The sequence below is a fragment of the Symphalangus syndactylus genome, chromosome 11 (genome assembly GCF_028878055.3).
Source record: "Symphalangus syndactylus isolate Jambi chromosome 11, NHGRI_mSymSyn1-v2.1_pri, whole genome shotgun sequence".
In the NCBI taxonomy this organism is placed as follows: Eukaryota; Metazoa; Chordata; class Mammalia; order Primates; family Hylobatidae; genus Symphalangus; species Symphalangus syndactylus.
In genome coordinates this window covers 68888025-68909031 of record NC_072433.2, presented here as the reverse complement: position 1 = coordinate 68909031, position 21007 = coordinate 68888025, and the positions used below count along the sequence as shown (strand labels likewise).

At 41.2% G+C, this 21007-nt stretch overlaps 1 protein-coding gene across 1 annotated transcript in view; it reads left to right on the top strand.

Moving 5' to 3' along the window:
- Positions 1–19477, top strand: part of ACOT12 (acyl-CoA thioesterase 12) — a 64570-nt gene extending 45093 nt beyond the window's left edge. Inside the window, exons 6-15 of the mRNA XM_055298729.1 lie at positions 1299–1455; positions 3236–3355; positions 4181–4331; positions 4984–5039; positions 5318–5381; positions 6400–6483; positions 13254–13387; positions 16866–16994; positions 18529–18655; positions 18926–19477. Of these exons, the coding sequence (XP_055154704.1) occupies positions 1299–1455; positions 3236–3355; positions 4181–4331; positions 4984–5039; positions 5318–5381; positions 6400–6483; positions 13254–13387; positions 16866–16994; positions 18529–18655; positions 18926–19075 (1172 nt within the window). The 3' untranslated portion in view covers positions 19076–19477. The remainder of the gene's footprint in view (positions 1–1298; positions 1456–3235; positions 3356–4180; positions 4332–4983; positions 5040–5317; positions 5382–6399; positions 6484–13253; positions 13388–16865; positions 16995–18528; positions 18656–18925) is intronic.
- The last annotated feature ends 1530 nt before the right edge of the window (positions 19478–21007 follow it).

Here is a 21007-nt window from a genome sequence, read left to right as displayed (position 1 = left end):
TTATAAATCTCAAAATTACATTAAGAAGTGGAGTTAAGGGTTTCTATGACTGCCCTTCTGGATCACCAGCTGTGACTATGCCAAGAGCACCAAGAGTTGCTGGGCATGTCTTCCCTCTCACACTGCAAGCTCAGCTCTGCCTCTGACAGTACAGCCAGGATGGTGCCCCAGTTTCTAAATCCTTTCCCCCTCCTCCCCAACAATAGCGTGTGAGATGGAAACCTAGCTGGTGGTTCACTTCGTGATGCAAAAAGCATAATTGAATACATTTTACTGCTTTGCAGCCAGAGTAAATGATTTTTCCATTGTTAAGAGTAAAAACCAATTTGTTAGTAAATGGAGCAGATATGATTCAAAAGAAGCAGAAAGCTAGGCACGGTGGCTCACACCTGTATTCCCAGCACTTTGGGAGGCCGAGGCAGGCAGATCACCTGAGGTCAGGAGTTCAAGACCAGCCTGGCAACATGGTGAAAACCATCTCTACTGAAAATACAAAAATTAGCCAGGCGTGGTGGCATGCACCTGCAATCCCAGCTACTCGGGAGGCTGAGGCAGGAGAATTGCTTGAACCTGGGAGGCTGAGGTTGCAGTGAGCTGAGATCACACCACTGCACTCCAGCCTGGATGACAGAGTGAGACTGTCTTAAAAAAAAAAAAAGAGAGCAGGACATGAAGAAGTATAATAGATTGTGTCTTTCCTGCTTGTGACTGCAATCATTACAAACAGTTTCCACAGGAGGCCACATTTCCATTCTGAAGGTAGTGTTTCAAGCTTCCTGGTGTCTCTGGTCCTTTGTAGCTCAGATTCTTTATTTTTAACAACTTTATTGTGATATAATTGACAAACAATGAATGGCCCATATTTAAAGCATACAATTTGATAAGTTTTGACATAAGTTTACACCTTTGAAAACATCACCACAATCAAGATAATGACATATCCATCACCCCCAACATTTCTGCCCCTTCCTGTCCTGATCTGTCCCTACCCCACCACAAACAACTCAAGTTTCAAGGTAACCATTCTTTTAGTCAAAATTCCAATAGACTTGTTTTATAGGCTAGAATACGATCTCTAAAAGGCCCTTTCTGATTATCTTAACCCAATTCATTGCAAATATTCACCATTAAGATAAGAGTCACTCTGTAGAACCTGTCAATTTGCTCAGTCTTAAGCCTTTGAGAACACTTTAATTTTTCCATAAATCTGAATTGAATGTACTGCCGGGAAGGAAAAGCTGGAGCCCCAGGGCCTGTGGTTAACTCCACCATCATTAATGTTTACATCCACCTTTCAGATCTCATTTTTGATGAAGAGGAAGGAGCGGTTTCCACAAGGGGCACCTCCGTTCAGAGCATTGAACTGGTCCTCCCACCCCATGCAAACCATCACGGAAATACATTTGGTGGCCAGATTATGGCTTGGATGGAGACAGTGGCTACTATTTCTGCAAGGTTCTTGGTTTTGACCTTTGGCATATGATTTTGGGACCAGTGAGGAGAAAATAGAAAGGGACTGGGATCTAGTTCTTGGGCTAGTCAAGAAGTCAAGGAAAGGACTGAGGAAAATGTTGCCTTTTATAATGATTTCTAAATCATTTACTTGCTTACTTTAGGATTAATCTGTCCTTTTGTTTGAAGGTGAATGTTTAAATATTTTGCTTCAAAAATAAAAATGAGATGACAGCTTTAATACTTTATTCTGAATTATGAATATTGATCTTATGAAACTGCAACTCATTGTCTTGATAGCTTATGACAAAGTAAATGCAGAACAGAAATAGAAGACAGGCTTCACACTTAAAAATAATCAGTCTAGGTTGGGCATGGTGGCTCACACCTATAACCCCAGCACTTTGGGAGGCCGAGACAGGAAGATTGCTTGATGCCAGGAATTCAAGCCCAGCTTGGGCAACATAGCAAGACCCTGACTCTACAAAAAAAATTTTGCTGGTGTGGTGGTGTGCACCTATAGTCCCGGCTAGTTGGGAGGCAGAGGTGGGAGGATCACTTGAACCCAGGGATTCAAAGCTACAGTGAGCTATGATCACGCCACTGCACTCCAGCCTCTCTATAAATAAGTAAGTAAATAAATAAAGTCAGTTAGTTACAAACCTTTTTAAAGACAATTTACAGTTAGGTCTGACCTTTAAAGGTGCTGGTTAAAAATAATTATGGCCAAAGAAATATCTGAAAAATAGGAAAAGAAAGAAGAGAATATTTAGAATACTTTTAAAGACTCCTCAATTTCAAAAAGGTTATTTTATTCTTAATGGAAAGATGTAGGTAATTGAGCCCCTTTAGGGAACACTCTGTACCCTGGAAATGCATTTGAATAGGATCTGCCCTTCTGACAATTTTCATAACCATTGAAAAATTTTAAGGTTGTATTTCCCTCAAATTAAAATAATTTTATTATTAATATAGCTATAGTTATGACTATAGTTAGAAACCTGTAGTCATCCTTTCTAAAAATTATGCACAAATAAGCGAGCTTGTTTTTAAAATGAGATTGTCATTCTTAATGACAGTAAAGCAATTGAACATGTTCTATTGTAAAGGCTTATGGCAGCATCTGTTCACTTGGTGTTGGCACAGAGTAATTGAATGATGACTGGGAATCTAAACTGTAGAAAATTATGGAAGTAACTTTCTGAAATTAAATATTATATATAATTATTTCAAAATGTCATACATACAAAAATTATAAAATGTGTATCTCCTAGGCTTTCAGGCTTTATGTAGCAATCCAGGTAATTTTTCTGTGGGGGGGAAAAGCTTGTCTTTTGATCTGTGGGTGAATTTGATTAACTGTAAAGCTGAGGAATTGTGTGAGGACACCTGCCCTCACTTGGGCCCCACTCCAACCCGGATCACAACTTCTTGGGACTACAGTCATGAGCTATCAGGATGACTATAATTCAAATTAGAACAAAAAGCATTGGTTTGTTGTTCCAAGGGACTTCCACAGGAAACGAGACGAGTAGGACTGTTACCAAAGGAGTAGAAGCATCAACATCTGGATAAAGACCCCACTGCTCAGGGACATGGTATTTCCCAAGATATTGGCAGGTAGCCTACAGACCTACCCTAAACACACATAATCCAGTTATTTATTTCAGTCAAGTTTAAAGAAATGCTTATTTAGAAAATAGGTTGAAGACGTGTCTGTGCAGTTGTTCAATGAATGAATGAGTGATCGCTTTCTTCTCTCTCCCTCCTTTTGTCTCCTCAGCCGCCTGTGTTGGGCACATCCCTTTCTGAAGTCTGTAGATATGTTTAAGTTCCGGGGACCATCTACAGTTGGAGATCGTCTTGTCTTCGCTGCCATTGTCAACAATACATTTCAGACCTGGTAAAGTGAGCCCTTAGGCTGCTATGAAGAAATTTAAACTTGCACAAATGTAATTTTTAATTTCAGCCTGGAGGTGAGTATAGGAACTACTTTAACGAAATTCCATTTTTTTCATGCAATTTTCAAAATCCATGAACACATTTTTAACCCTTTGTTCTGCTTGGGGCCTTCTCACAATTAGTAAATTGTGAAGGACTGGTTTTTATCTTACAAGGGTGGCCGTATGTCCTAACTGGCCCAAGTTGGACCTGGTTTGTACCTGTCATCCCTGCATAATTGTTAACTTTTCCTTTCAGTCCCAGTGACTAGACGGTCAGTCAACTCATAATGGACCTGGTATTACCACCATGAAATCCAAACCACTTCCCAGTTATTTTTATTATTCTTGGTACACAATGAAAAGATTTGATTTAGTATTTTTTTCTTTTTAAATGTAAAAAAGAATATCTGTATTTCCTGTCTAATTTCAGTGTTTGATTATTTTTTAATTACAGAATTATTGTTTTTAGGGAAGAAAACTTAACTTTGGCATAATTTAAGCCCTCCCCCACATTGCGAAAATATTTTCATGAATGCATATAAAGCCCTTCCTGGCCTTTTTCCCACTTGAATGTGGGGAAGTAAAATGGAAATGCTCTTAGGGGCTTGTAAAAAGCAGCCCATTGACCTGAAAATGGATTTTAATAGTTGCACAGATTTGCTGATAAGAAAGAAGAAAACCGAGGCCCTTATCCTCCTGTTGATTGGAGGAGGTGGCGGCAGTGGGCAAGGAGGGCCTAATGAGTCGAGGTCTCTTTGCCCACCGCCCTGCATCACCCTTCACAGTGTTGAAGTTGGAGTTCGCGTGGAGGCCTTTGACTGTCAGGAATGGGCCGAGGGCCGAGGGCGTCACATCAACAGTGCTTTTCTCATTTACAATGCTGCTGATGAAAAGGAAAATCTCATCATGTTTCCCAGAGTCCAACCCATTTCAAAGGTCAGTTATTATCACACGAGATTCGATAGCCAGACCTGTGAATAGAGAGCTCTACCCAGAATCTCCTCCCACCGGCAACAACCTCTTTGGCTCTTTCCCTTTGGTTTTCTCTCTTTTCAGCATCACAAAGTGAAGTGGGCTTTTTTCTTTTCCTTTTCCCCCGGATCACTCTGATCATTTGTTCCAATGATGGAAGCCCCGAAGACCTCACCTCTAGCGGGCCACACACTGCTGTGGGTAGGATGTCACCTTCTATGTCCTGTTTCTGGGTCTCTTTTCTCACTTCCTTAACTCCAGCTCTTGATGCTGTGCCACGTTCATGGAAACCATATCTTTCCCTCATCCCGAAATTACCTGATTGCCAATGTTAATTTTTTCTAAAAACTCTGTAGTGATAATTAAGTATAATTCTGGTAATAGGAATGTCAATAATCTCCACTTTTGAAAAAAACTGCAAAGATTGCACCTTTGTCAGTGCAACTGCCCTTCGTGGATTCAGCACAGAGGCTCTGACTTGATGAAGTCAGTTGATGGAGAGACACCACATCTCAGTTAGCCCTTTTGACTGATTTAGGAGAAGGATACCTAAGGATTATAGCACTAAGATAGTAGATATTTTATTTTATTGATTTTACTTTGTTTTTCATTGAAGGATGATTTTAGACGCTATTGGGGAGCTATTGCACGCAAGAGAATTCGCCTAGGCAGGTAAGGAACATAAGGTGTAATGATTTTATGGAGTCTTTGTTAATCTGAGAAATTATATAAGAGCCCCTCTCTGGGTCTCTATTCCCACATAATGGAAAAAGAGAAGGTCTGATGTTTCCTGGCTGCAAAGGCTGATTACTGACTTATGGAAATAGTTCTTCCATGTTGTTCCACTGATATCCATGGCTGATAGAAGTCCAAGAAAGTATTATGGTTATTTTTGTGTGCTAAATGCAGAGAAAAAAAACTGTCATTTAATATTTTAATTTTTTTTCCAGGAAATATGTTATTTCCCACAAAGAAGAGGTTCCACTTTGCATACACTGGGATATCAGCAAGCAGGTGATGTTTTATGATTTGGAGCTCTTCATATAAAAGTCTCATCTTTACAAAAATGGAAATCCCCTTGCCTAACTGGCCTGGACTGTGCTTATGCCGGCCATGTGAAAAGGTGGATTATATCAGCCAGTGACGTCAAAATGAAACAAAACCAGGCTATCAGTTACTGCTTACCGATTGGCAGCTTAGCCTTGTTTGACTTCTTACAGTTCCCAAACTACAGACTCAGGATGCTCTGCCATCAGATATGTTCCAGAAGCATGGCACAGTCCCATCTGGTACCGTGACTTGTGCCCACCAGCTTGCATTTTTATAAAAACAATAACAAAGTAGTAGTCATTTAAATATTTTTAACCATTAAATGTAAAGAGAAATCCAAGTTTACTTATTACACATTGATTATCAGTCATACTGAAAGGTAGTCTGTTTTTGCTCAGGACACCAACTAAAATGATACTAAAATGATACCCAGTTGTTAAGTATACAGTTACTTTGTCTGAATTCTAAATTAAGGGTTCCAGATAAAAATTATATGTTAGCTATAGCTTAGTTCGTTTTTTTTTTTTTGCTTTTTTTTTTTTTTTTTTTTTTTTTTTGAGACAGAGTCTCACTCTGTTGCCCAGGCTGGAGTGCAGTGGCGCAATCTTGGCTCACTGCAACCTCCACCTCCCAGTGGCGGGTTCAAGCGATTCTTCTGCCTCAGCCTCCAAGTAGCTGGGATTACAGGTTTGCACTACAACACCCGGCTAATTTTTGTATTTTTAGTAGAAATGGGGTTTCACCATGTTGGCCAGTCTGGTCTCGAGCTCCTATCCTCAAGTGATCTGCCTGCCTTGGCCTCCCAAAGTGCTGGGACTACAGGCATGAGCCTCCTCACCTGACCTGTAGTTTAGTTCTAAACTCAACATTATCACTAGGACTCAACACTACCTCCTCCAACAGTGCCCATTTTTTAAGCAGAAAATATATGATCACACATCCATGTATTGAACACATAGCTTTAAAAATATTTCTATTCTAGGCATCCCTGAGTGAAAGCAATGTGGAGGCCCTCAAAAAACTGGCAGCCAAAAGGGGTTGGGAGGTTACCAGCACTGTGGAAAAGGTAGGACACTTCCAGGTATTTGCATAATCCATTGCCCATCATAAATGAAAGCTGTGGTGGTGGTGGCGGTTCTACTGCTTCTACTGCGGCTTTTAAGAAGGTAACAAAATCTTTTGAGGAAACTGTTTCTAAGAGGCAACCATCTTTTCATCCCTGTCTCTGCAAGCTGGTTGATTTGGAGTCCTTCAAATATACCCAACATTCTCCTACCTCTGAGCTTAGGTTCTCACATCCTGTCTCTCCCTCCTTCTCTTCTCCATCTACCCAAATCCCACCTGATCTAGATCAGGACAGATGCTTCTCCATAAAGCCTCTCCTGCCACACTTAAGAACTTTTTCTAGTAACTGTCATGACTTCTTTAAAATTAATTTTTTTGGCCGAGTGTGCTGGCTCATGTCTGTAATCCTAGTACTTTGGGAGGCCAAGGCAGGAGGATCCCTTGAGGCCGGGAGTTTGATACCAGCCCAGGCAAAACAACGAGACCCCATCTCTACAAAAAATTTAAAAATTAGCCGGCTGTGGTAGCAGACACTTGTAGTCTTAGCTACCCAGGAGGTTGAGGTGGGAGGATCACTTGAGCCCAGGCATTTCAGCCTCCAGTGAGCTATGATCGCATCATTGCATTCCAGCCTGGGCAATAGAGCAAGACTCTGTCTGTAAAAATAATAAATAAATAAATAAATAAATAAATAATTGGTCAATTAATTATACACTATCTGGTGACATTTCTTCCACAGCTACCTCAAATTAATATTTAAGCCTCACATGGAAATTTAACTTTTTACACATGGTCTTCTTTCCCTAAGTACATTATAAACCTCTTAAGAAAGAGGCCTTGTCTCGACTTCTTTGTATCTCTCTTAGGACCTATTACAGTGTTTTGCATGCCATCAGGTTTAAAGAGACATACATCATTTGGATCTTAATTTTATCTATTTTCAGAGATTTTTTAGGAGACCCTCGGAAGCTCATGCCCACGCTAACTAGACTGTAAGCTCCCTGAGGGCCGATCTGCTCACCACTACACCCAGACCATAGGAGCGCCTGGCACTTCAGAGAGGCTCACTAACGCCAGCACTTTGGCTACGTTCATATTTCAGTATGCACTGATTTTCATCATCAGTGAAGCAGCAGCCTATGAAATAGGATGACCATATGTCCTGATTTTCCTGGGACAGTTCTGGCTTACACCTGTTGTCTCATCGTAATTATTAACAGTGTCTTGGTGTTCCAGTTTGGACGATAAATTATATTGTTACTTTACCTTAAAATCTAAGTAAATTCAGATGCTACTTCATTGATTCTTTTCAACTCTGACTTTGACCTCTTCTGAATGTTTTGTTTTTGGTTGTTTCCTTTTATGAGTTCTTTGTCCTCACTATTAAATCCTTTAGAGGTCTTCCTTATCCCATGTGGATCCAGTTAAATTTCTGTCTTTGCCTGGTTCAGTGATGCAGAAACACAGGTTTAACTAATGCATTTGTTTATCTTTCGTAAAAGATGCTTCACTACTTTGTTTTCTATTACTATTATAAAACCTGCTTCTTTCATCATTGCTGGCATCTGAGCATTCATGAGCAGCAGTGGGAAGAACAAATTCATGTCTGGAATGAACTGAAAGAACATATTTAGTGAAGTCGTAGAATATATTAAAACTTCAGTTCTTTGGGAGGGTGTGGCCCAAAGCATACCCAAATAAATTTACTAGTGTTGTGGGAGAGCTATCAATGATTAATTCTTCATTCTTATATAGATAGTTACTAGAGGATATTGTATAAAGAAATATTCTTGTGTTATTTCCATTGAGTTTGAATTTCTCCTTTAAAGATTATACTTATGATAAAAATCTGATTTTAAAAATCTGATAAAAGATGTTTTTGAAGAGTTTTCCTCCTCTTCTCTCCCACGTTTTACAGCTTATATGTTTTTAATTTCAAAATATGACTCTAATTTTTTCTGTCACCTTTTAGTGCAATAATTCTTACAACACAGTTGTCTGTTAAGAATCATACTTTTGGGCCAGGTGCAGTGGCTGATGCCTGTAATCCCAACACTTTGGGAGGCCAAGGCAGGTGGATCACAAGGTCAGGGGTTCAAGACCAGCCTGGCCAAGATGGTGAAACACTGTCTCTACTAAAACTACAAAAATTAGACAGGGGCAGTGGCAGGCGCCTGTAATCCCAGCTATTTGGGAGGCTGAGGCAGGAGAATTGCTTGAACCTGGGCGGCAGAGGTTGGAGTGGGCCAAGATCGTGCTACTGCACTCAAGCCTGGGAACAGAGTGAGACTCCATCTCAAAAAAAACAAAACAAGAAACAATCATACTTTCTGGCCAGGTGCGGTGGCTCACACCTGTAATCCCAGCACTTTGGGAAGCCAAAGTGGGTGGATCACTTGAGGTCAGGAGTTCAAGACCAGCCTGACCAACATGGTGAAACCCCATCTCTACTAAAAATAAAAAATTAGCTGGGTATCATGGCGGGCACCTGTAATCTCAGCTGCTTGGGAGGCTTAGGCACGAGAATCACTTGAACCTGGGAGGCGGAGGTTGCAGTGAGCTGAGATTGTGCAGCTGCACTCCAGCCTGGGCAAGAGTGAGACCCTATATCAAAAAAAAAAAAAAAAAAAAAAAAAAAGAATCATACTTTCCTCAAAGCCGGGTCTGACAGCATCCACTTGTAGTCCCAGCTACTTGGGAATCTGAGGTAGAAGGATTGCTTGAGCCTAGGAGTTTGAGGCCAGCCTGGGCAACATAAAATGACTTCATCTCTAAAAAAAAAAAATCATGTTTTTTCCAGGTTTTCAATATAAATTAGATGGTAAAAATCTAAGATTGTAGTATATGTGATGAAATTGGATAGGGCTTATGGTTTTAATTCATTTCATGTTTCATGTATAATGATAGAATTAATTGTAGTAGTAATACAAGGAGCAAAATGTGTATTTTGGAAACAGCACACAGGTATGTGAAACAGCTGAAGAATAATTATAAGGTCGTTTATTAACAAGTGAGAGATTATACTGCTTAAACCATAAAAGTCAGCTCTTACAGGCAATTCCAAGAGAAGACAGTTATATAGGGAGAACTTCAGAGAGGAGGCCACTCTTACCTCCTTGAAGACAGTGTCAGGAGTGGATTGCTGAAGGAGAAATAGGGCTTTCTAGGCAGTGGGTAGTTTAAGCCAAGTTCTCCTGGTGGAAATTAGCATTGAGTAGGAGACTGGCCTGACAGGATTCACTTTTTATTTAAGGGAGACCTGGGGATGTACTGGGAAAATTATGGTGAAAGCCACAATGACATGAACCACCTGAAAACCTTTACACAGGACAGACCCCTAGTATAGGAAACAGACCAGAGGGGAGCTATTCTCATGGAGCTGGGGGAGGGGCTGGGCCCAGAGCTCCGCCCTTCCGACCCCCACCCGCTTGGCCCCCGTGATCATCTCCAGATACCTCCAAGGAAAATGAAGGCTCCCCTAGGCTTCTGTAAAAACCACTTTTGCCCTCTTTCCCACAGTGTAGTCTCCATAACATATTTGTCAATAGATGGTACAAAAATTCTCAAATTTTTAGTTGTTTCCTCTTGTACTGTTTGTTTTTTTGAGACAGAGTCTCACTCTGTTGTCCAGGTTGGAGTGCAGTGCGTGATCTCGGTTCACTGCAACTCCCCCTCCCGAGTTCCAGGGATTCTCGTGCCTCAGCCTCCTAAGTAGCTGGGACTACAGGCATGTGCCACCACCCCTGGATAATTTTTGTGTTTTCAGTAGAGACAAAGTTTCACCATGTTGGCCAGGTTGGTCTCAAACTCCTGACCTCAGGTGATCTGCCCACCTCAGCCTCCCAAATTGTTGGGATTGCAAGCCCTCATATACTATTTGTATAAGACATTAAATTCAAATTCAAAAAGAATCTTATTAGAATGAAAACAATGATATCACTAATAAAATGTTAACAAGCTCCAGCAGATTTTGAGCCTGCTTGCTTTAAGCTTCATTTCATAGAATGAAATTCTCCAACCATCAAATGATAAAGAAAACGTTTGAGTTGGTGTATTAGTTCATCCTCACATTGCTATAAAGAACTACCTGAGACTGGGTGATTGTTAAAGAAAAGAGGTTTAATTGGCCCACAGTTCCACAGGCTGCACAGGAAGCATGGCTGGGAAGGCCTCAGGAAACTTACAATCATGGCAGAAGGTGAAGAGGAAGCAGGCACGTCCTACATGGCTAGAGCAGAAGGAAGAGAGAGGGGAAGGTGCCACACACTTTCAAACAACCAGATCTCATGAGAACTCACTCACTATCACAAGAACAGCAAGGCGGAAGTCCACTCCCATGATTCAGTCACGTCCCACCAGGTCCCTACTCCAACACTGGGGATTACAATTCGACATGAGATTTGGTCGAAATCATAAATCCAAACCATATCAGTTGGTTACAAATAAATAAATAAATTGAATCTCTATATTCCCAAATGTGAAAGGTAATTCGTTTTCTTGGAGAATTGTTCCTGGAAAATTTTTTCACTAAGCAAAAGCTGGCCTTTCTTAGCAGGGTTTAAAGAGAACCAAAACTAACTACCGCATTTCATTGTCTGCTTTGTTTGCATCAATATCATTGATTTAGACAGCAGGGCAACAGGGACTTTCTGCTGCCCTCACCTTCTAGGGGCAAGATCAAAATCGAATTTGCTCATCCAGCACTGCGCCTGACATTGGATAAGTCGAGTGAGCTCTGTAAGGGCAGAATTCAGGAGTGGTTACAACTTAGCTTGATGTTTGGTTTGGCTCCAGGATAGGAAGAAGAAGCATGTGACTGCAACCTGGGGAGCAGCCCCCCAGAAAAGTGCTGTATTAGTTTCCTATGGCTGCTATAACAGAGGACCACAAACTGGGTAGTGGACACAGTAGAAATCTATTGTCTCACAATACTGGAAGCTGGTAGTCTGAGACCAAGATGTCAGCAAGGTTGCTTCTTCCTGAGCCTGTGAGGGGCAGTCTGTTCCATGCTTGTCTCCTAGCTTCTGGTGATTTTCTGGCAGTCTTCGGCATTCCTTGGCTTATAGAAACATCACCGGATCTCCACTCTTGTCATCACATGTGTTCTCCCTATAAGCATGTCTATGTCCAATGTCCCTTTTTAATAAGGATGCCAGTCATATTGGATTAGGGGCCCATCCTACCACAGTACAACCTCATCTTGACTAATTACATCTGCAAGAGCCCCATTTCCAATATAAGGTCAGATTCTGAGGTACAGGAGGTTGGGACTACAGCATATGAATTTGGAGGTGGAAGGGTAGAGACATAATTCAACTCTTAATAAGTGCTCAGCACAATATTGCATCCCACTCGATCTCGTTCCACCAGAAGGGAGCATGGCTGTCCCAAGGGCAGAATAGGACTGGCACTATGGAATTTACCCTGGCCACCTGCCCTCAGCTCCTCTGAGATTGCAGAGCCCCAGCAGGCCATCCTAGAGCCACTTGCCTACCAACCACCAACTGGATGACTGATAAATCTGATGATGTCTCTGGATATACACCAATGAACCTCCTTCAACTCCCCCTGTGCTGGGGGCAAAGTTAGGCATGCTCATGCTAAGTAGGGTGTGTCTCACCAGCCACCTGGAGCCCCATCCGTAGTTTTCTTGGTGTTTGATAAGTGCTCCCAGCCTCAATCACGTCTTCCTTTGCAGGCTGGATTTAAAGGGAGGCTTGGAACCAAGTTCAATTGGAGAGGTTAAATGGTGTAAGCAAATAATCGCTTGTTTCCTTTCTGAGCATCTTGTAGTTAATTTCTCATTTTTTCATTCTCTAATTGATGATATTTATGTTTAAATAAAGCCTTCTCCTTTACAGCCTGATTTTTTCCATCTGCTTGATTCCTGCAGTGAAGTCCTAACCCCATATTTGTTGGTTTTCTCATGGCTTGTTGCCATGGGAATGGTTATAAGGTAGCAAATTTCAACACTAACTTCAAAGTACCCTGAAAGAGATAAAGAAAACGGGAAGGATGTGTGTTCTTAGCTGAACACACATCTCCGATTATTGTCAAAAACACAGTAGAAGAAAAGCTCAGAGTAGCAAGGGATGCATTCACGCTTAAGTATATGTCAAATGGCTCCCCCAGACATGCCTCCTCTTACCTAAGGAATAATGTGCAATAGGAAACCAGGAACTGGCCTTTCAGAAGGATGATCCAGCCACTGTGATTCAGAAACGAAAGGGGCTTCGTGCTGAGGAAATATGGCGCTCCAGGGGCCCTTCTGAGAGGCTGAGATGGTCCTAGAGGTGGTTGACTGAGTTCCTGGATCCCCTTGGCCCACTTGAAGACACGCCTGACATCCTGGGAAAGTGTCCTAAGCTATAGCCTTGACTCTGCTCTTTTGAGGGAGATGAGGTGCTGACCTGCCTAGCAGTCTGGTGATATTTTCTTTTTTTCCTCAGTAGAGGCAGGGAAACATCACGAAGAGACAAGGAGAGAAAGGCCTAGGTTTTTACATTTTATGAGAAAAAATAAAACTGTTGTGCAATAATTAAATAGCCTGCTCTCAAGTCACATATTCTTTAGAGGACGTGGGACTACAGCATCCTGGACAGACCTCTAGACATCCCAGTAGAGAAATTGCCATGGGGCTTCAATTTCATCCAGGAAATAAGATGCCTTAGTTAGTGCAATTGGTCTATGACTACATATATATATGCATATGGTTTCTAAAGTAAAAGCATCAGTTTTCTTTTGTAATTTAATTTTTTTGTTGTCTTTTAGATAAAAATATATACTCTGGAAGAGCATGATGTTTTATCTGTTTGGGTTGAAAAGCACGTGGGAAGTCCAGCACATTTGGCTTATCGTCTCTTGTCTGACTTTACAAAGCGACCGTTGTGGGACCCCCATTGTGTGTAAGAACAAATTTAAAAATTTTTCTCAATCAACCTTGACATAATGTAAAAGATTATCTCCATATTGCAGTCCATCTCCATCGTCCAATGTGTGACCCATTGTTTAAAGAGTATTTTTAAAAGTTTGACCCGGCATAGCACTTTGGGAGGCTGAGGCAGGTGGATAGTTGAGTCCGGGAGTTCAAGACCAGCCTGGGCAGCATGGTGAAAGCCCACCTCTATAAAATACACAAAAATTAGCTGGACATGGTGGTGCATGTTTGTAGTCCTAGCTACCCGGGAGACCCAGGCAGGAGGATTGCATGAGTCTGGGAGGTCAAGGCTACAATGAGCCAAGATCACACCACTGCACTCTAGCCTGGGCGACACAGGAGACCCTGTCAAAAATTAGAATAAAAATAAAGTTTGCTCTGGACAGAATACTGCATCAGGTGATATTGAGAGACACAAAACAAAAATTATACTCACTTGTCATCTATATTGAGTTGACCTGCCTTACCCACATCTATTGTAATTCTACCAGTAACTTCAAGGTCAATATTATTTCCATTTAAGAGGTTCTGAGACTTGCCAAGATTGCACAGGCAATAAAGTGATGGAACCCAAATTGGAACCCAAGTCTGTCATGCTCTGAATTCTACACTCTTCTACTTTTTTTTTTTTTTTTTTTTTGGAGACGGAGTCTCGCTCTGTCACCAAGGCTGGAGTGCAGTGGCGCAGTCTCGGCTCACTGCAAGCTCCGCCTCCCGGGTTCACGCCATTCTCCTGTCTCAGCCTCTCCGAGTAGCTGGGACTACAGGCGCCCGCCACCACGCCCGGCTAATTTTTTTGTATTTTTAGTAGAGACGGGGTTTCACCGTGGTCTCGATCTCCTGACCTTGTGATCCGCCCGCCTCGGCCTCCCAAAGTGCTGGGATTACAAGCGTGAGCCACCGCGCCCGGCCACTCTTCTACTTTAATATGCAACCTCATTGCTCTTGAGGAAGTGATAATCCAATTGTCCTGCCTACCCTCAATATTTCATTGGCAGTTCCTTACTTTTCTGTGAAGCAACCCTCCCTGGTGAGAAGCTAAGAGAGCAAGCTGTGTGAGCCCTGAGGTGAAAGGCATACCTTCCTGCTCCCCGTCCTGATGATGTCCCTGCTCCTATTAGCATACATCTCCTACTCCTGCCACTCCCTGTCTCCTGCATCCCTAATCCAATCTCGTCCACTGCCCGGCCCTTTCCTGGAACACAGTACAGAGCTGTGCACCCTGCCAACTGCACTGACAGAGACCAGCTGCACTGTGGCCCAGCCACCTTGGCTATAGCACCCCACAGGGCTTCATGGCCCACCTTGTTGACACGGAAGGGTTGATGAGATGGGCTTCCTATTAAGCGTTTCCTAATCTTGACAAGATAGAGGCTCATCTTTAAATTTTCTAAAACTCACTGTGATGGAGATTTAGAAATACCATGTAATAGATGATTTAATGCCACTAAAGTGAAACATCTCTGAGGTCATGTGTTACATTTGCACAGATGCTAGAGTTGAAATGGGAGGAGTTCCCTTATCCTCCTCATAGCGCCTGCGACAGGGGTGTGGCATGTTTCTTCCGTGCTGCTCAAACCCCTAGAGGGATCATGCAGACGCTTAAGTCGTGAGGAGTGTTTTTGGGCTCCGGAGTGTTTTTGGGCTCCAACCCCACGGCAGCATCTAGGGTTGAGTGTTTATGGCTCCTGAAGCCCCAGTGGGTGTGTGTTACGATGCACTCTTTCAGTTTTGCTGTCTGCAGGCAGCCTGTGTTAATCAGCTCGATTAGACTTTCTGCCTTATTGCAAGAACAGAGGGCTTTCTGTATCCTGGATTCTTGCCTTAGTGTACAGGAAAAAACGACTCACGCGTGGCCTTAGAGGATGGATGCAAGGTTTTATTGAGTGGTGGAAGTTGCTTTTAGCAAGATGGATGGGGAGCCAGAAGGAGGATGGAGTGGGAAGGTGGTCTTCTTCTGGAGTCAGGCTGCGCAGCCATCAGACTCTTCTCTGACCACCGCTGACTGAATTCCACGTCTTTTCACCATCGATGGTCTGCCAGCATCTGCTGGTGTCTGGCGGTGTGCTCCTCTGTTCCTCTCAACATCCAGCCCGCTAGGGTCTCGGGTTTTTTATGGGCACAGGATGTGGGGTGTGGTGGGCCAAAAGGTAACTTTTGGGGTGTGAAAACAGAAATGCCTGTCCTCATTTAGGTCCGTGGGCACAGGCCCAAGGGTGGAGCCCTCACCAGGGACCCTGCCCTTCCCTAGCCAACACTTCCCTGCCCACCTCCCGTATCAGAATGATACATCGTGGTTAATGCTATCATAATAAATCATTCTGAGAGAAGAGGAACACTTCTCAATTTTCTTGCATCAATTTAGTAGATACTCTACCAGTACAAGCTTTTAGGAATAACAGTGCGTAAACTTTGGTGTTATGCTTTAAAAATGTTTCTCCCACTATTCTCTATGTCACTTGACATTCCAGCCAAATTGAAGTTGAACAAATGGGGGAATGAATGAATGAATTCTAATCCAACTAACTTTTCTTGTACATGTACTATGATTCAGGTACTATGCCAGGTGTTTTCACTGAATCCTTGCAGTAACCCCACGTATCATTATCTGAATTTTATAGAAGAAAAAATCAAATGACTTGCCTAACGCAACTTATGTAGCGAGTAAGTGGCAATCTGGGAGTCAAAAGAAAGTTGTGTGACTCCAAAGCTAGTGCAGTTTCCAATATACCACATTTCTTTATCTATATAAACAATCCTTCTTGGACTGACTATGTGATTTACTAGTCCTCACAATGTTTTTACTTGATCCTGGAGAAAAATAATTTTGTGTAAAACAGCTCAATGCCTTTCACTGAAGTATTGAGAATTATGAACTTGAAGTCAGATGGCCACCATCCTCTATCACTTGCAGAATTATTCCTTCTGATCAAAGAGCTCTTGCATTTTTTGTTTGTTTGTTGTGGCTTTTTTTTTTTTTTTGAGATAAGATCTCACTGTGTCACCTAAGCTGGACTGCAGTGGCACAATCATGGATCACTGCAGCCTCAACCTCTCAGGCTCAAGTGATATTCCCACCTCAACCTCTCGAGTAGCTGGGACTACAGGCATGCACCACCACGCCCAAATAATTTTTAAAAAAATTTTTTGTACAGATAGGGTTTTGCAAGATTTTGCCCAGGCTAGTCCTGAACTCCTGGCCTCAAGTGATCCTCCCACCTCAAACTCCCAAGGTGTTAGGATTACAGGCATGAGCCACTGTGCCTAGCCTCAAAGAGCTCTTCTAAAGGCAGACTTGAGCAATAATGCTGGCTTTTAGGGGGATGATTAGGTGAGCTGAAGGGGCAAATATGGATACAAATAATGAGATTATGTAAGCAAATAAGGGAAGTGAATGCCTTAGCAGGTAGAAAGCATACCTGCTTTTCACTGTTCTATATACACAGGTCCTGTGAAGTCATAGACTGGGTGAGTGAAGATGATCAGCTGTATCACATCACCTGTCCTATACTGAATGATGACAAACCCAAAGACTTGGTAGTACTCGTATCACGAAGAAAACCTCTCAAAGATGGGTGAGTATATACAGTCCAAGTGTTCTATTAATATTTCATAGTATAGGATAGAAATTAAAAGTTGATGTGAAAATAATGCAGTCTGTGTAGATATTTCTGCTCTTGAATTATGTTTATTTGAATTATACCTAGATGAATCTTTAACGATTATTTTAAAGATTAACAGTTATCTACTAAGTGCCAGCTGTTTGCAAAGTACAATGCAAGAATCCTAAAGTAGTTCCTTTTCCTATGTAGATGTAAAGCTGGTATTCAGTAAACCTTTGAAACATACCATGATTAGTAAAAATGCAGTGGAAGCCAAATAAGACATCAGGAATTGGTTTAGAATTCACCAAGGCTTGACTATGCTAGACACCCACCATGGCTGGCTGTCAGCTAGGGCTGTCAATCAGAGTATCCAGACATGATTTTTCCATGTACATTGAACTGCTCAGAGCATGGCAGCTAGCTTCTAAGAGAAAGTGTCCCAAATAATCCCACACACATATAAGTATTAACAGATGTTCAGTGTTGTATCATTTATTATGTCAAAAGATATTAGAAACAAATGGAAAATCCATCTTATAAATTATGGTAGAGCCATACTACAAAGTATTGTACCATCATTAAAAAGGATGAAGGAGCTATAGTGGGACTGATAGAGAAACACCTCCAAAGATTCATTGCTAAATGAAAAATCAAATTGTAGTCGAAATTTGTGAAATGATATTTATGTAAAAAATTTTGTGTGCATTTGCTTATGTAAATGTCATTCTTATACATTTATTTTAAAAAGTCTAGAGGGCTATACAGTAAAATGTTAAGAGTGGTCACTTCTAGGGTAGAGAATAGTGTGGGAGCGCAATTGGACTGGAGGAAGATTTTTATTTTGTAGCCTACAGGGTTCTCTATTGTTGAGAGTTTTTCTTTTAACAATAATGGGTATTGTTTTTATTATTATTATTTTAGATGGTGTGTTGCCCAGGCTGGAGTGCAATGGCACAATCTCAGCTCACTGCAACTTCTGCCTCCCGGGTTCAAACGATTCTCCTGCCTCAGCCTCCCAAGTAGCTGGGATTACAGGCATGTACCACCATGCTCAGCTGATTTTATATTTTTAGTAGAGACGGAGTTTCTCCATGTTGGTCAGGCTGGTCTCGAACTCCTGACCTCAGGTGATCTGCCTGCCTCAGCCTCTCAAAGTGTTGGGATTACTGGCGTGAGCCACTGCACCTGGCCTGTTTCTTAATTTAAAAAGGAAAGGAGGCTGAAATTACAACCCTGTTGGGCACAATAAAACTTCAGTTTGGTGGTTGACTCGTTTCATGGAGTTACACAAAGCATTGTATATGCAATTCTAAGGCAGAAAACACTATTTCCTACCTTGAATGTAGCCTGTAGAGTGTTTTCTGATGAGATCACTCTTCTAGAAGATCTAGGCCTTCATAGTTTCACTTCTACCTGTATAAATAAATTGGGTTAACTATAGGGATTTATTTTCTAACAACTATTCTGTATTTCTCACAAGAGCTTAGAAAATGTTTTCTTTCAGTAACACTTACACAGTGGCAGTGAAGTCGGTCATTTTGCCATCGGTCCCCCCGTCTCCACAGTACATCAGAAGTGAAATCATATGTGCCGGATTTCTCATCCATGCTATTGACAGCAATTCATGCATTGTAAGTTTGCTGAAACATCTGCAGATTAATTGGCTCTGCCAGATAGAGAAAAATCTCTTGATTTATCCAGGTGTCCTAATTAATTGTAATCATGTAATTTGTGTCCACACTATGGGAATCCTAAGGTCATCCTTTCAGATCATCTATTCCAGAAGGTCCCCCAGAAGATTAGGGTCTTAGCCTCCCCTACACCAGCAAGACTCAGATCCTTTCTTGAAAAAGCTCCAAGTCAATAAGAAATTAAAATATTGTGCTTTCTTTTTGAAACAGGTATCTTACTTTAACCATATGTCTGCTAGCATCCTTCCTTACTTTGCTGGAAATCTTGGTGGCTGGTCGAAATCCATTGAAGAAACAGCAGCCTCTTGTATACAGTTCTTAGAGAATCCTCCTGATGACGGGTTTATAAGCACATTTTAAATGGTCAACTTTCAATTACCGGTAATTTAATTTCCCACTTTTAATTCCAAGCACCCTCAGCCCTGATATCTGTCAAGCTTTGGGGCCACAAAATAATTTAATATAAGCCTAAGCAAAATGCAGTGAAGAAGTTAAAAAACAAAATGCATCTTAAGTCAAATACCAGTGATTTGGATTAGCCTTAAAAGAGCTTTAGAATTGTGTTTTAAGTCATCTGTGGCTCTGCCTCTTCCAGGGGCACAGATAGTGGAAAATTGCCTGTATGCAATACTATGTGTTCTATAAAATGGCAATGAATTTAGTTTAAATTATCATAAACATTTTTAGGTTACAGAGGTGAAACGTGAGTTCTGTGTGAAATTCCAAAAAAAAATTATAAAATCTAAAATGATGATTTGCTAAGTTGACTCGTTGATTAATGTATGGCATTCTTCCTTGTGCAGCAGGTGTCTATATGTCAGGAGCATTTGACAAGAGGTATTACATAGTCTAGAGATTTAAATTAGGGAGATATTAAAACATAATGGAATCCAATCAATTTTAGTAATAAGAACAACTTTACTGGTGTCATTTAACATATATTCCAGGTGGCTGACCAATTTAGTGTCTATTGCTCTATATACACACGCAAGGTACCTGCAAAATGTAATATTACAGAGAAAGAGAATATTGACTGAGATCTCTTTCATAACCATTACATTAGCACTTTATTCTGTAGACTTCAACATTCATTATTCTCCTCTGTGATTTGTCTTAACTCATGAGACAAGCCAGAATATGGCAAGCTAGCCTCCTCTCAAGGACACATTTTAAAAGTTGAAGGAGTCTCCATTATTGGTGGGAGCACTTAACAGATTAGATGCATCCTGCTGTTAGTTTGCTAAAGTCCTACGTGTGTTCCCCCTACCCACCCTCACCCATCTATTCACACAAGGTAAGCCTGGTTATAATTATTTTTTTTTTCCTGTGCCAGCAAGTTTTCATTTACATGAACTTTGGACTGTTCTGCAATTTTATACATTAACATTTGTATACATAAGAAGAGTGGATATGTGGATTAAAATAATTATATATTATATTCCAGAAGTAGAAATGGTTTTGAGAATATTTTTACATTTTGAAAAAGTCAACAAAATTAGTAATGAAGGGGTTACATTAAACTAAAATTTCAGACCTCACCTACAATTGAGACACTTCCAAATGCCGTCTGCCTAGCCTAGGTCTTTTGAGTTTACATTTTTTGAAACGTTTTCCTGAATAGTAACGGAAACATTGTGAAGTCAAAGGAGTAGAGTGATGATAGCTGGATCACTCTGAGACATAACGATGTTGCCCACTCTAATTTACAACAGAGGCATAGTCTATTCCTGCATTCCCCAATATGTGTCATTAAATAGCACTAGCCACATGTGCTATTTAATTAAAATTAAATAAATTTCAAAAATCAATTCTCCCACCATACTAGCCCCATTTCAAGTATCATTGGTCACCTGTGGTTAGTGGCTATCAAATTGGACTATATAGATATAGAATATTTCCATGATCACAGAAGATTCTTTAGATAGTGCTGTTCTATTCAGTTTGTCTCAGTCTCATAATAATGCAGACAGGTCCTGTTTTCCCATTTTCACCTATCTTTGTGCCAAACAATCCCTCCTACCCTTTTTTTTAATATATTTCCCTTTTATGTTTCTGAACAAAAACATAGTACTCATCCACCTGGCGCTTTCTTGGATCATTTGGCATATCCCGAATTGAAGAGCTCATTTTCAGGACTACTGGACTTTAGAGATGCTAAATGAGCATGGCAAGAAGATAAGATAGCAATGCATTTAGGCTCTCCTTAGGGCATTTCCAAAAGTTTGAAATCTATTGTCTGAAACAATGCCAAAATTAACTAAGGCGTTCCAGTTGCAAAAGTTAACAACAGCT